This window comes from Carcharodon carcharias, chromosome 2, assembly GCF_017639515.1.
Source record: "Carcharodon carcharias isolate sCarCar2 chromosome 2, sCarCar2.pri, whole genome shotgun sequence".
Lineage (NCBI taxonomy): Eukaryota > Metazoa > Chordata > Chondrichthyes > Lamniformes > Lamnidae > Carcharodon > Carcharodon carcharias.
This window is the reverse complement of record NC_054468.1, coordinates 225,653,956-225,666,661: the sequence shown is the minus strand read 5'-3', so window position 1 is coordinate 225,666,661 and position 12,706 is coordinate 225,653,956. Positions and strand designations below refer to the sequence as shown.

Sequence of the window (12,706 nt, the reverse complement as noted above, 5' to 3'; positions counted from 1 at the left end):
ATTTTCACTATACAAACTGAATAAATCTGAGGAGAGAACACACCCCTGTCTTACCCCTCTTTTAATCTTCACAAACACACATTAAGCTTGATAAGTAATACAAGCTCAAATACAAAGTAATTTTAAAAATTATTGGTCCTCAGACCTAAGTCATGATCTGAAGTCATCAGAATTTAGCTGTATTTGTAGAATTTCATTGACTATTTCTAAGATTGCATCCTTTTAGCAGTTAACACAGCTTTTTTGGATGTTAGGACATAGGATCCACGAGACAATATTTGTTATGGGTCTCCGGGAGTGGTGTTGATCAGGGCATCAGGAGGACCCCATCTTCTCCTTCAAAAAGTAGGGAGGAGCTTTAAAGTTCACCTGAACAGGCAGTTGAGGTTCAAGCTCTCACCTGATGAATGACACTGCTGGCAATGTGGCACATTCCACATCGCACTAGAGTGTTGACCAAAATGACGTGCTTAATTCCAAGGCTAAAACTTCAACCCACAATCTTCTGACTCAGGAGTGAGTGTTACCGACTAAACTAAGCTGAAATCTGACCATTAATAAGGTCACAGCTAATTGTGGTCTCACTTGATATCTATTCAAGCAAATTTTTCCAGCTGGGGTTATTGGACAGCAACCAGGAATACTGAAACTTTTGTTCATTTCTCTAGTTCAGTGCTATTGAGCTGACTGTGACACAAACTCAGATCAACTAAATCAGTACGGACCCCGGATCGAACTGTGGCGATTAGGGTTTATAAGGTTTAATATTACAATGCATGGTGTCTAACCTTCAAGTTACCTGGAATAAGTTCTATTTTTAGGCCCATTTATGCTTCAGTAATAGCTATTGTTGGATCACTGCCTTGCTGACATTAACAATGATTGATTACATGGACATTACTGCAGGTTTAGAAAAGTCAATTATTGAAGTATCATGCATATAACAGAAAATTGAATGCTTTTCAGTTTCTGTCAAATATATAGCAGTTGTCTTCCCCCATATTGGTACTCTTGTAAGTGTCCTGAAGAGTTCAAGATGAAAAGCTTCGCCACCTCCTTTTTTCAGCATTACTCAAATATACAGCAGATGAGGCATCTGCTCAGTAATCTAGAGCTAGGCATAGCCCCATTAGACACAACACAGAACTAAAGCACCTGCAAGGCTGAGGTGGTATCTTATTTCAATTGTTCATTCAAGACTTAAAACATACATTATGGAGAGGTGAAGAGGTCGAGAGAAGAGTATACCAAAGACTAGGAATGATGTGACTGAAGGCCCAACTGCCAATAGTAGAATGAGGGAACTTGAGCAGAAGGCAAGAGTCATACAAGTGGCAAGTTTAGAATGGTTTATGTAGGCTGTGGGAGATTTATAGGGATCCAATGAAGATTAGTAAAGATGGGATGACGAATAACAAGTTAGGGCAAGACAGGATCCAAGTGACAGAGGTTTGGACAAGTTGAAATTTTTGAAGTGTGGGGGATGGGAGCTGTCATGCTTCAAAACAAAAAGGCTTGAATAAGGATTACAGGAGCTGAGAGAGTGCTGGGGTGAAGACGGGCAGTGTTATATAGGTGGAAGAAAGCAACTTGGTGATGGGGATATGGCTATTAAATCTCAAAAACTTGCAATTAAATAGCATCTTTAATATAGAAAAAGTTATAAGCACTTCACAGTCATAAATTAAACAGATCTATGCCAAGCCAAAAGATATACAGTACCAGGAGTGACCAAAAGCTTGGTTTTGGGGAATGTCTTAAAGGACCTTTCTTCACTTCTTCATATTCCCCCGCTTACCCCAACAAACAAGGGAACCTGGAGCTTCATTAAAATCATAAATCCATCAAATTTAATACTTACCATATACCGTCACAAGCAATCACCATGAAGTCATGGTCATCATTTAATGTCAACACCTTGAGATCAGGAAGTGCCGAGATCATCTGTTCCTCTGGAGGAAGGTTCTTATTCCTCTTGTAGAAATGATCACCTGTAACAAGAGTTACAAATCACTAGTAGCGAACACTCGCTCATTTCTGTGGGATGATTTCAGGCTGCTCATTACAGCACTGTACCTAGCAATATGCTAAACTTCCTCAATTATCGTTCATATTGAAAGGGAGCATTTTCTAATAAGCAGCACTAATTGGAAGCAGGAAATTAAGTCACCCACCATGTCTTAATCAGATTATAAACATTTTAACAAGCAGGAAACGCTACTCTCAGCACTGGCGGGCAACTAAGGCTCCAAGTGAGTAGTAGAAGTATAGAAAGATTTAGGAAAAGGCCATTCCTCTGTACTAATTAGAAAGTTGCAATGTGTTGGGTAGAAAACAAAAAGATAATCTTTATTGAAACAGGGCGACGTTCAACTGATACACCATTTAGTGTGCTAACTTTGTGCCGGGGTAAATACTTCACGCCCTGCCAACTCCTCTCCTCTTTCACCCCCCCCCCCAATCTTGGAAGCAAATGTCAGAAGATAAGATAGCCGAATGTTAACTCAACAGAATCACTATTCAAGAGTTCATGGAAAGCGATCAAGATGTCTAAGTAGAAGAAAGCTAGCATTTAACAATGAGGCAACAATCAGTACAGGAATGGTAATGCAAATAAATCTCTACAGAACTGGAAAAGATTGCGGGCAATTCTTCAGGTCACCAAGCCTGAACGGATGTTGATTACAGTGTTTTCAGTCACCGACAGTCATTTTAAAATTTTGCAGTCACCCCTGAATGAGGCTGCAAAATCATGATAAATTGTGGACAAGATTTGCTTAATGGGTCTATTACTGCAAACAAGAGTTACACCTGCCAAAATTCATTTAATGTAGTTTGTTGTAGATAGCAGCAGAGAGAGACTTCTGTCATTTAGTCTGGACTGATTTGGACCCACATCCCAATGTTGGCAGCACAAACAGACTGCTCGGTCTAGTTCACTTGCTTTCCTTTATGAACAAATTTAGACATGCACCAAGTCTGTCTTCCATAGTTCAGCTTGACTCATACGGGCACACTCTCATCTCAGGACGTAACTTAATATGGCTTGCAACATGTTTAAAAATCATATACAAGAGATCAAGTTCCAACCCCAAACTTTAAGCTTGCAGGGATTGGGTGTGGCGGGAGGAGTTGAACAACTAAGACAAGTATCATGAAATCTCAAGCTGAGCAGTTTGTTTCATTAGGTTCAGCTTTGTTGCACTATTTAAAAAATATTTTATTTAAAAGCTCTTCCCACTTTAGTGATACATCTTCCCTGGCCATAAGTGCTTACAGGCCTCAACCAAAGGTACTTATAGGTATGAAAGGTCAGCCCGATGCAACAGGCTATGAGAACTCCAATCTCCGGTGGCAACCCCCGCCCTCCCCCAAGTCTGAGGTTTTAATATAAAAGCAAAATACTGCAGATGCTGGAAATCTAGAACAAAAACAAAAATACCTGGAAAAACTCAGCAGGTCTGACAGCATCTGCGGAGAGGGATACAGTTGACGGTTCAAGTCCGTATGACCCTTCATCAGAACTAAGACATATAGAAATGAGATGAAATATAAGCTGGTAGAAGGGGGTGGGACAGGAGAGCTCGATAGGGGGCCAGTGATAGGTGGAGGCCAAGAAGAGATTGCCAAAGATGCCATAGACAAAAGGACAAAGGGGTGTTGATATTATCTAAACGATGTGCTAATGGGGACATTAAGGGAAGCAAGCTAGTGGCAGATGGTCCTAGTGCGGGTGGGAGGGAAGGGATCAAAATGGGCTGAAAAGTGGAGATGAAACAATAGATCAAAACAAATATAAAAACAGGAGGGAAAATAAAATAGCTGTAAAAAAAATTATAAATTATTGGAAAAAGGGTGGGGTTGGAGGATAGAGTTCATGATCTGAAATTGTTGAACTCGATATTGAGTCTGGAAGACTGTAAAATGCCTAGTCGGAAGATGAGGTGCCGTTCCTCCAGTTTGTGTTGGGCTTCACTGGAACACTGCAGCAGTCCAAGGACGGACATGTGGGCATGAGAGCAGGGTGGTGTGTCGAAATGGCAAGCGACAGGGAGGTCTGGGTCATGCTTGCGGACAGACCGGTCTGTCCACAAGCATGACCCAGACCTCCCTGTCGCTTGCCATTTCGACACACCACCCTGCTCTCATGCCCACATGTCCGTCCTTGGCCTGCTGCAGTGTTCCAGTGAAGCCCAACGCAAACTGGAGGAACGGCACCTCATCTTCCGACTAGGCACTTTACAGTCTTCCGAACCTAATATCGAGTTCAACAATTTCAGATCATGAACTCTCTCCTCCATCCCCAGCCCCTTTCTGATCCCCCTTTTCCCAATAATTTATAATTTTTTTACAACTATATATTTTTTTTCTTTTCCCTCCTATTTTTAAATTTATTTCGATCTATTGTTTCATCTCCACCTTTTAGCCCATTTTGATCCCTTCCCCCCCCACCTGCACTATGGCCATCTGCCACTAGCTTGCTTCCCTTAATGTCGCCATTAGCACATCCTTTAGATAATATCACCACTGTCAACACTCCTTTGTCCTTTTGTCTTCGACATCTTTGGCAGTCTCTTCTTGGCCTCCGCCTATCACTGGCCCCCTATCGAGCTCTCCTGTTCTACCAGCTTATATTTCATCTCATTTCTATGTCTTAGTTCTGATGAAGGGACATACAAACTTGAAATGTCAGCTGTATCCCTCTCCGCAGATGCTGTCAGACCTCCTGAGTTTTTCCAGGTATTTTTGTTTTTGTTCTGAGGTTTTAAACTAGGCTGAAAATGGTAGTGGTAAATTTCTCATCAGGCAACTAACAAAATCGCCACGCTGAAATCCGTAACTTAACATAGAAACATTACTTTCTATAACAAGGTGATATACAGAACGAGAAATACATTAGGAAGGATTTGCAAACTTGCAATTTAGGGGGTTAAGGCATTCTATAATAAATTATTAATATTTCTTGTTCAGTATATAGCTGGGAGTAATAATTCTTAGGAGAAGCAAAAATGATTACCTATTGCTCGAGAGAGATTTAGCCCTCCATTGACTCTCCCATCCAAAGTAACTTTTCCACCAGCGTTCTTGATTCTAGCCAGTTCCACTTCATCTTCTGGTTTGTGATCATAGGACATATCAATAGCCTTGCCATTCTCCGAAACAACACACCGGGAGTCTCCTGCATTGGCCACTATCAGTTGCTTCCCACGGATCAGTGCCACAACAGCTGTCGTACCACTGTCTGAGCCAGGCTAGGAATCAAAAACACTTAAATGATCAATGTTTTCAACTACCAATGTACAGTAAAGTAAGTGGCGCTTATGTTTTGGGTAGAATTGCTTTTAAGTGTATACTGGCTCTCTTAATAAGGGATCTAGTGAAAACTGTAGGATAGTGTACAATATAATAAATTTAACAGCCTGTATCCTAATTATTAATGTCCTCTGCATCCAGGCCAAAATGAAGTTCTGGTGCAGTAACATGATAACTTACAAGAAAATTATCTCACAACTAAAAGATCACTTGCTTGGAACTCAGTGTTACTTAGGAATTGTCCATCTAAGTGTATAAATATGAACCTTTTCAGTTGTTCTTTAGCATTTGGCACTGAGAATACACCAAGTTCAGTGCCCCTGACGGGTATCCTACATGTGTATAAACTTACTTATATCGTGTCAAAATTGAATAAAATAAGCTAGTGTCAATATTGAATAGAATAAGCTAATTTATCTCTGGCATCCAAACCTAAATAACTTGGGTTAACCCTGGATCTTGACTGAACAGAAGTTCAAGTGTGCAACATGCAGCTAGGTTAGCATTAGGTTTGCTTGGTTACGCCCTCATGTGCAAACCCCCTCCCCTGCACTAAAATAATTTGCTTAAACTTGCTACAAGGCTCACACATCAATAATTACTCTTTGGGCACAGGTGCTGAGGGCAGTAGTATCTGTTGACCAATGTCCAGCAAGGATCCAATGCCCTCTAAAACAGCAAGGTATGTGACTGGTGGGCAGGGACAATAAGCGTTTTCCTACTTTTTGCTATCTGCAAAGGACAATACTTAAGTCTTGCATTCAGATACATTTAAATGTTTGAAATTCATCGCAGTGAATTTCAGATTGGCTTATGGGGGTAATAGTATATTCTTTTCTAATTTATGGGGAACACGTGCAAGACTATGCCTACCTCCTCTTTACCATCCATTCCAGGCAACATAATATCATCTTCCTCTTCTGCTTCATCACTGTCATCTTGCTCTTCATCTTCCTCCTCCTCATCTTCCTCCTCCTCTTCACTACTGTATTCCTCCTCTTCACTGCAATCCTGCCAATAAAAGATTTAATATAGCACAAGTCACATAGTAACTCAAAGTTCCTGTCGTCAGAGTAGTAAAAATACAGATAAATTATTGGTAAATATAGATTATTTTTTATAATTGGGAATTAATGTGCTAAAAAAAGGTGCATTTAGATGGCACCCTTCATGACCAGCAGACATCTCAAACTGCTTTACAGCCTATGGAGTACTTTTCAATTGTTGTTAGAATTTAGGAAACTGGGCAGCTAATTTGTGCAGTTAGCTCCCACAAACAGAAATTTGACCAGATAATCTGTTTTTGTGATTTTGATTGGGGTATAAATATGGGCTAGAATACCTCCTCTATTCTTCTTTGACATAATGCCATGGGATCTTTTACTCCCACCTGAGGGCAGGCATGGCTTTGGTTTAACACTGCATCCAAAAGAAGGCAACTCCAACAATGCAGTAATCCTGCAGTACCACACTTGAATGTCAGTTTTGATTTTTGTGCTCAATTGCTGAAGAGGAGCTTCAACCCACAACCTTTTAACTCAGAGATTAATTATAGTGCTGCCAAATGAACTGTCCCCAATCAAATACAGCACAGCCAACTATCTGCAGAGTTAATCTTCCAATACTCAGAACAACATGGCTTAAACTGATTTATTTGGTTTGGTTAAACTCAAGGCAGTCTAAGTTTTATTTATGTTATTTATGTATTAATATTGCACTCCAACAGTAGCAAGGGTTATTTATAACATTGTTATATTTTCTTTCCAATATACACAGAAATGAAGGTAATGTTACCACTGCTGATCCAGGCATCAATCAGTACACATTTTAAATTATTTCCAGAAAATTTAGAGGTTTACACCTATAAGGCAACATGTAATATAGATACAAGCTAGGTCTAATTTCTGATGCAGAGAAGCTCCCAGCATATGGGGCACAGGTTATATCATGCGTCTTTAGACTATTTCAAAGTTCAATATTGATCTTTTGCAATTAACTAATTTCCTTTAAAAGGGAAGTCAGACTTTGATTCAACAGTCTGTCATTGTCAAATTTCACAATCCAACTACTTTTAATTTACACATCACCAACCAGTGGAACTGGCTGCGCTATTTACCTAATGACTCAGAGCACTATCAAGTCACCTTTAGTCACATCAGCTTAAGCGAAATAAGCTCCAACTTCTCAAGTCACTCTTCATAACTAGTGCCTCATTTTTAATAACTTCAACTTTTTGTTTGGTTTTAGAACCATTCTATAACGGGCTGCTCAAAAAACGATTCATGGTATTTCAATTTTACCCTAATTAAAGATCTTAGACACTTTCAAAATTGCCTCCGTGCTTCTATCTTGCACATCTTCAGGTGCGAATCCTTGGATTCTATCTGACTACATTTTTGGCCTTATCTAGTTGTTCTTCTACTTGTCAGCATCCTATATATCTGCATACCAAGATCAGACCTTCCCTATTCTTGTATTCAAAACGTATTACTTCACTTCCTTACCTTGAACTGGGCCTGCCATCTGCCTCGCTGTTAACCTATCTATCCTCCTTCTACAGTCTTCTGCAATCCTTGCCACAATGTTCTCTTTCTCTCAATATTTAGTGGCTTAGTAAATTTCTCCTGTTGTCTCCAGTATTAAGATAATTATATGATGACATATGTATAGCAGAATGGCCCAAACAGACCCCTATGGAATGCTTGCATGGGTATCTTATCAAATGTTTTTTTTGAAAATCCATTGAAGCTACATCAATCTTACCCATCAGTTCTTTTTGAACAGATAGTCAAAGGAAAAAGCATACATCCTCTTAGCGGTTTTGAAGGACCAACAAAAGATGCACAGCAGCTGCAATAACTGACAAAAGCACTTCAATCTCCAGGTATTAAGGCAATGTAAATCAGAACTTGAAATTTTTGCACAAAGAGCAGGGCTAAAAATTCTATTATTAAAATGACAATTGAAAAAGATTCTGGCAGCAATTGTCTAGCAAATGTCACAGTGTGTTCACTCATTGGATAGCTCAAGGGTTCAGGTCTGTTTCTTTCAGCTCTGCTGCACAAGCCATGGAGATCTTCATACCTTCAATATGATGTCTCTCTGGGGTCAGCCCACAAAATGCATGCACTTTCTTTGCAACAAGATGGATGTTTACAGCTAATTTCATATATAGTGTTTGCTACCAGTAGCAAATAAAATACAAAATTAAGCACAACAGATGTCTGTAAACTGTTCATCAATTGCTTCCCATGCTAATAACAGATCTCATTAACAATTTATACCCATTCAGATTAAAAAGTAGCTCTATACCTGGAAGATTCTGCATTTAAATAATAATGCACAAAGCTGATTGGTTTAACTACATAGCTGCTACTTCAGAACGCTTAAAGTGCTACAGACTAGAAAATGCCAGGTCTGACCACAGTCCATGCTTAGTTAACTGATATCATCACAGAGATATATATAGGCGTGTGTACACAGGGACCATGTTAGCCTACCACAGTTAACATGTGCAGAATGGCAATGTATCAGAAAGCGAGCAACACCAGTGGAACCGTAACCTGGCATAAGTTGTGTTTTCAGGAAGGTAGGGATGAAAAGGGAGCAAATGGAGGACAAAGGAGAAATGGACACAAATCAAAACAGTGATCACAATGCTTTAACTTCGCACCATTTGACTTACAGCATCTTAAGGATTCAAGTAATTCCATTAGTACTTCAGTCAGGTTGCCACACCTTAGCAAAAAAAAGTTAAGAGTACTTACTGTCCTGCTATAAGTAAGCAAATCAGGAGTTGGGAAATTTCCTCTGATTAGTTTTTTGGGTGCTGACTGTGGAAGGAAGGTGGCTGTTCAGGCAGGGAGCAAACAGCAGGAAAACCTCTCTTACAAAATAATTACCAAATACAAGTGCTTCATAACCTAGTTTCTATCACAAAAACAGCTACAGCACACTTTCACACCCCAAAGCCACAGGATAACACTGAGCAAAGCTGTTTCTGTCTCAGGGTCTGAATATTCTTGAGTTTACTGAGCACAGGACTGGCAGTCAAAAAGATACATCTTCGACCTCAAACTCAAACCCACAGTTTCCTCACTTGCCCTTAATAAAGCCTTTCACTCCTTGAGCCTTTTCAAGAAGAAAACTGGAAAGAAATTAAATAGCTACCTCTCCACTGTCTTCCTCTTCTGCTTCTTCGGATTCATCCTCACTGTCCTCAAAGAAGACTGACTTGGCTGCCCGCTGTGATTTGGCAGATGATGAGCAGGATGGTCCAGCATCAGCTGTGGATGATGACACAACAGCCTCTTCAGCGGTGCCCTTGCTGGCTTTGGGAGCTTCTTTATCTGAACCAGATCCAGTAGTGCTATCCCCACTCGCCAGTCCAGCTTCCTCACCTCCGCAATCAGAGCTCGAGGAGATTCCCACGGTCCCCTCTGATTTCCCGTTTTTGCTTTTTATCTCACCCATGCCCACTTCACTGCTCTCCAGCTCTCCATTAATCTCCTTTTCAGTTTTGTTTTTATCTCCATCTTTGGGTGGAGGTTTCTTGACATTGGGGGAAGTTTTGCTCTTTGCATGTTTGGCACTGTTCTGATTTTGTCCATATCGGGTGAGTAACTCTTCAATTGTCATTGTAGCCTCTTCATGTAAAAGTGCAGCCTCCTCATGGTCAACTTAAGGAGAAAAAGAAACAAAAAGTCGGTTGAACCATATGGAGGGCGGGCATTTCTTATCAGTTACAAATGGGCTTAGGGAGTTGGCACAAATATACTGGGGAGGAAGAAATGCATTCACCACACATGTACTCACACAATCTGACCCACGTAAAGAACATCCTCTCCCAAAAGAATCTAACCTACGATTTCATGGCAATTCACGTTAATGTTATCAGCAAAATTCTCATTTTATGCCCGATAGAATCCACAAGTAAATTTACCCTGTTCTTTCTCATTTCTACTACTGCATACCTATCCACTACTTTCTGCTTCTCCAGCATTGCATTTTTTGCATGATATCTTTCCCTATCAACTTCAGTTCTGTCTCCAATTGCTAATATTAAATTTTCTCCCCATATCTAATTATCTGGGATATTTTGCAGAATTTTAAAACACTGGAAGCTTAGATTCTAGGGAATCAGAAGGGAAGGCTACTATTTAAAGACCACAACACAGGTTGAACAGCATGACAAGTTACAAATGGGATGAGATGAATGCACTTCTGGGTGTGCTGTCTTTTTCAAAATTGCATTACCAAAGGGGAAGCAAACTAGGAGGTAAATGAGAGATGATTTGATCTCCATACAACTTAATTTCCCATTCCCATTTTAAAATTCCAGTAAACTTTTGATTTTCGCTAGATACTTTAGACGCTAAAGAATTGTCAAAAGGAGCCTAGCTGCAAGTCCGTTTAACGCAAGATGAAATTTTGGTAAAGGAGTTGAAGCAAACACCAGGGATGGCCAACCAGAGGATTAAGGAACCTATTGCTACTTAAATTGCCTCCTCAGATTCAATAGGGAGGATGCACAGCATTTTGGTGGCTAACACTTGAACCAATGCTCTCTAAAAGCAACCAGTTAATTGGGGATAAACATGTTGCAAATAAATTCAAGCGTATTTTAAAAGTACATCATCTTCTACTGTTCACTTGCTGCTGAAGGTTTGGAGAGATCTTTGAAACTCAATGGGAGAATTTCTGGGACACTTTCAAGATTTTAACAAATACTATCAACATTCATCCTGGAAACTTGGAAGGACGTCCTGTCAAAAAAACACGTGCTGAACTATTCCACATTAGAAGAATCACTAAGACCGCTTGGTCATTAGCATCAGGCTCGGGGTCCCCCTTGGTTTGCAGCAGGAACGGGAGGAGGATAAGGCTAGAAGGAGCAGCACAGTTGCTGCAGGAGAGGGGTACAGGAAGGTGAGGTTGGACTCCTTCCTCCCTGCAGATACAGGACATTCCTCCTCCACTGGATTTGCAGCGCCACGGTGGAGAACTTGTGCGCCCTCTCCCTCCACCCGAAGCATCCTGAAACCTGCCACTGTGCATCTGCCAGCCTAACACATACCTTCATTAGAAGTGGGTGCGTGGACTCCACATTTACTTCTCCACGGAAACTGTGTCTAATTAGTGCCTGAATGCTAAACCTGTAGATGGTTTTTTAAGCAATTCTAGAAAAGTTCAAATTCTGGTAATCAGGTCGGACCAAAATTGCATACTGAAACCAGGCATTCAAACATGCATGTTTTATAAGCACGGCATTCATTTAAGGTCTGTTTTCATCCTTTCATCAAATAACCACAACAATCTTATATACAAGTCCACACAGCAAGTATGCATGCTTAGAATGCTGCACAACACGGCATGTGTGATACTTTTAATCACCTCAAAATGCAGCCACCACCTATAATCATCAGTATGTCATCCTATCGCACAGATTAAAAATGCCTCCTCCAGACACAGGTTTGATGGAAACTAATTTACATTCTTGGTTATTTTTCAGCTCAAGTCGACCTATGAAAAATTCACATGCGCACCTTTACAGTTTACTGCAATCCTAGTAACAACAGATATGGTTTAAGCATTCGCAAAAGTTCTCTGTTGGCTCAGTACATCAACGTAGCAAAAAGAAACATCCTTTACATTGTAGTCTGAATTTATATGAACAATCTCACGAGAAATACATTACACACAAGTAATATACTCAAAATGGGAGTTTAATTTTAAATTATCAATTGAGTACCTCATTCCAGCTTTTATTATTTTATGTTGGATTGCAGCAGAGTGCACGATGAAAGAATTACTTCAGCAATATTTTCAGATGGGGAAGATCCCTTGTAATCTGAACTACATAGAACTGTTGCACCAAGCTGGTTTAGGAAATAAAATCAATGCTCAAAATGGCAAATTAAATATTTAAGATAGCCCTTTTCGTTACATCTGCATATGCCTTATTCTTTTCAAAGTTGGTTGATGTTTTAAGGTTTGTTTTGGATGTGGGAATGAGGAAGGAATAAGGAGGTAACAGGGTGGAAAATGGGGGAAAAAAACAGAATTGTTATAATTAATTGTATAATTCTTGGGAAAAGTGCAATCATGGTTTGCAGCAAATCAAATCATAAGGCATACAGCCAAAACTGAATTCCTTAAGACCATTGTTTATGTATTCTGGTCCTCGGCCATCAGTAGGCAGAGAACTGACTTTAGTCAACTCTACTTTTTTTTGATTTTTTTTCATGGGATGCGGATGTTGCTGGCTAGGCTGGCATTTGTTGCCCATCCCCAACTGCCCTTAAAGGTGGCAGTGGTGGGCTGCCTGCTTAAACCACTGTAGTCCGTGTGGTGTAGATACACCCACAGTGCTGTTAGGAAGGGAGTTCCAGGA

The 12,706-nt window shown here is 40.2% G+C and overlaps 1 protein-coding gene across 2 annotated transcripts in view; it reads right to left on the bottom strand.

Moving 5' to 3' along the window:
• ppm1g (protein phosphatase, Mg2+/Mn2+ dependent, 1G) overlaps positions 1-12,706 on the bottom strand; it is a 32,696-nt gene that overhangs the window by 6,965 nt on the left and 13,025 nt on the right. For both annotated transcript variants that reach the window (XM_041182797.1, XM_041182798.1), the window contains 4 exons: positions 9,484-9,992; positions 6,187-6,324; positions 5,018-5,252; positions 1,862-1,991 (listed from right to left, as the gene is read on the bottom strand). In XM_041182797.1, the coding sequence (XP_041038731.1) occupies positions 1,862-1,991; positions 5,018-5,252; positions 6,187-6,324; positions 9,484-9,992 (1,012 nt within the window). The remainder of the gene's footprint in view (positions 1-1,861; positions 1,992-5,017; positions 5,253-6,186; positions 6,325-9,483; positions 9,993-12,706) is intronic.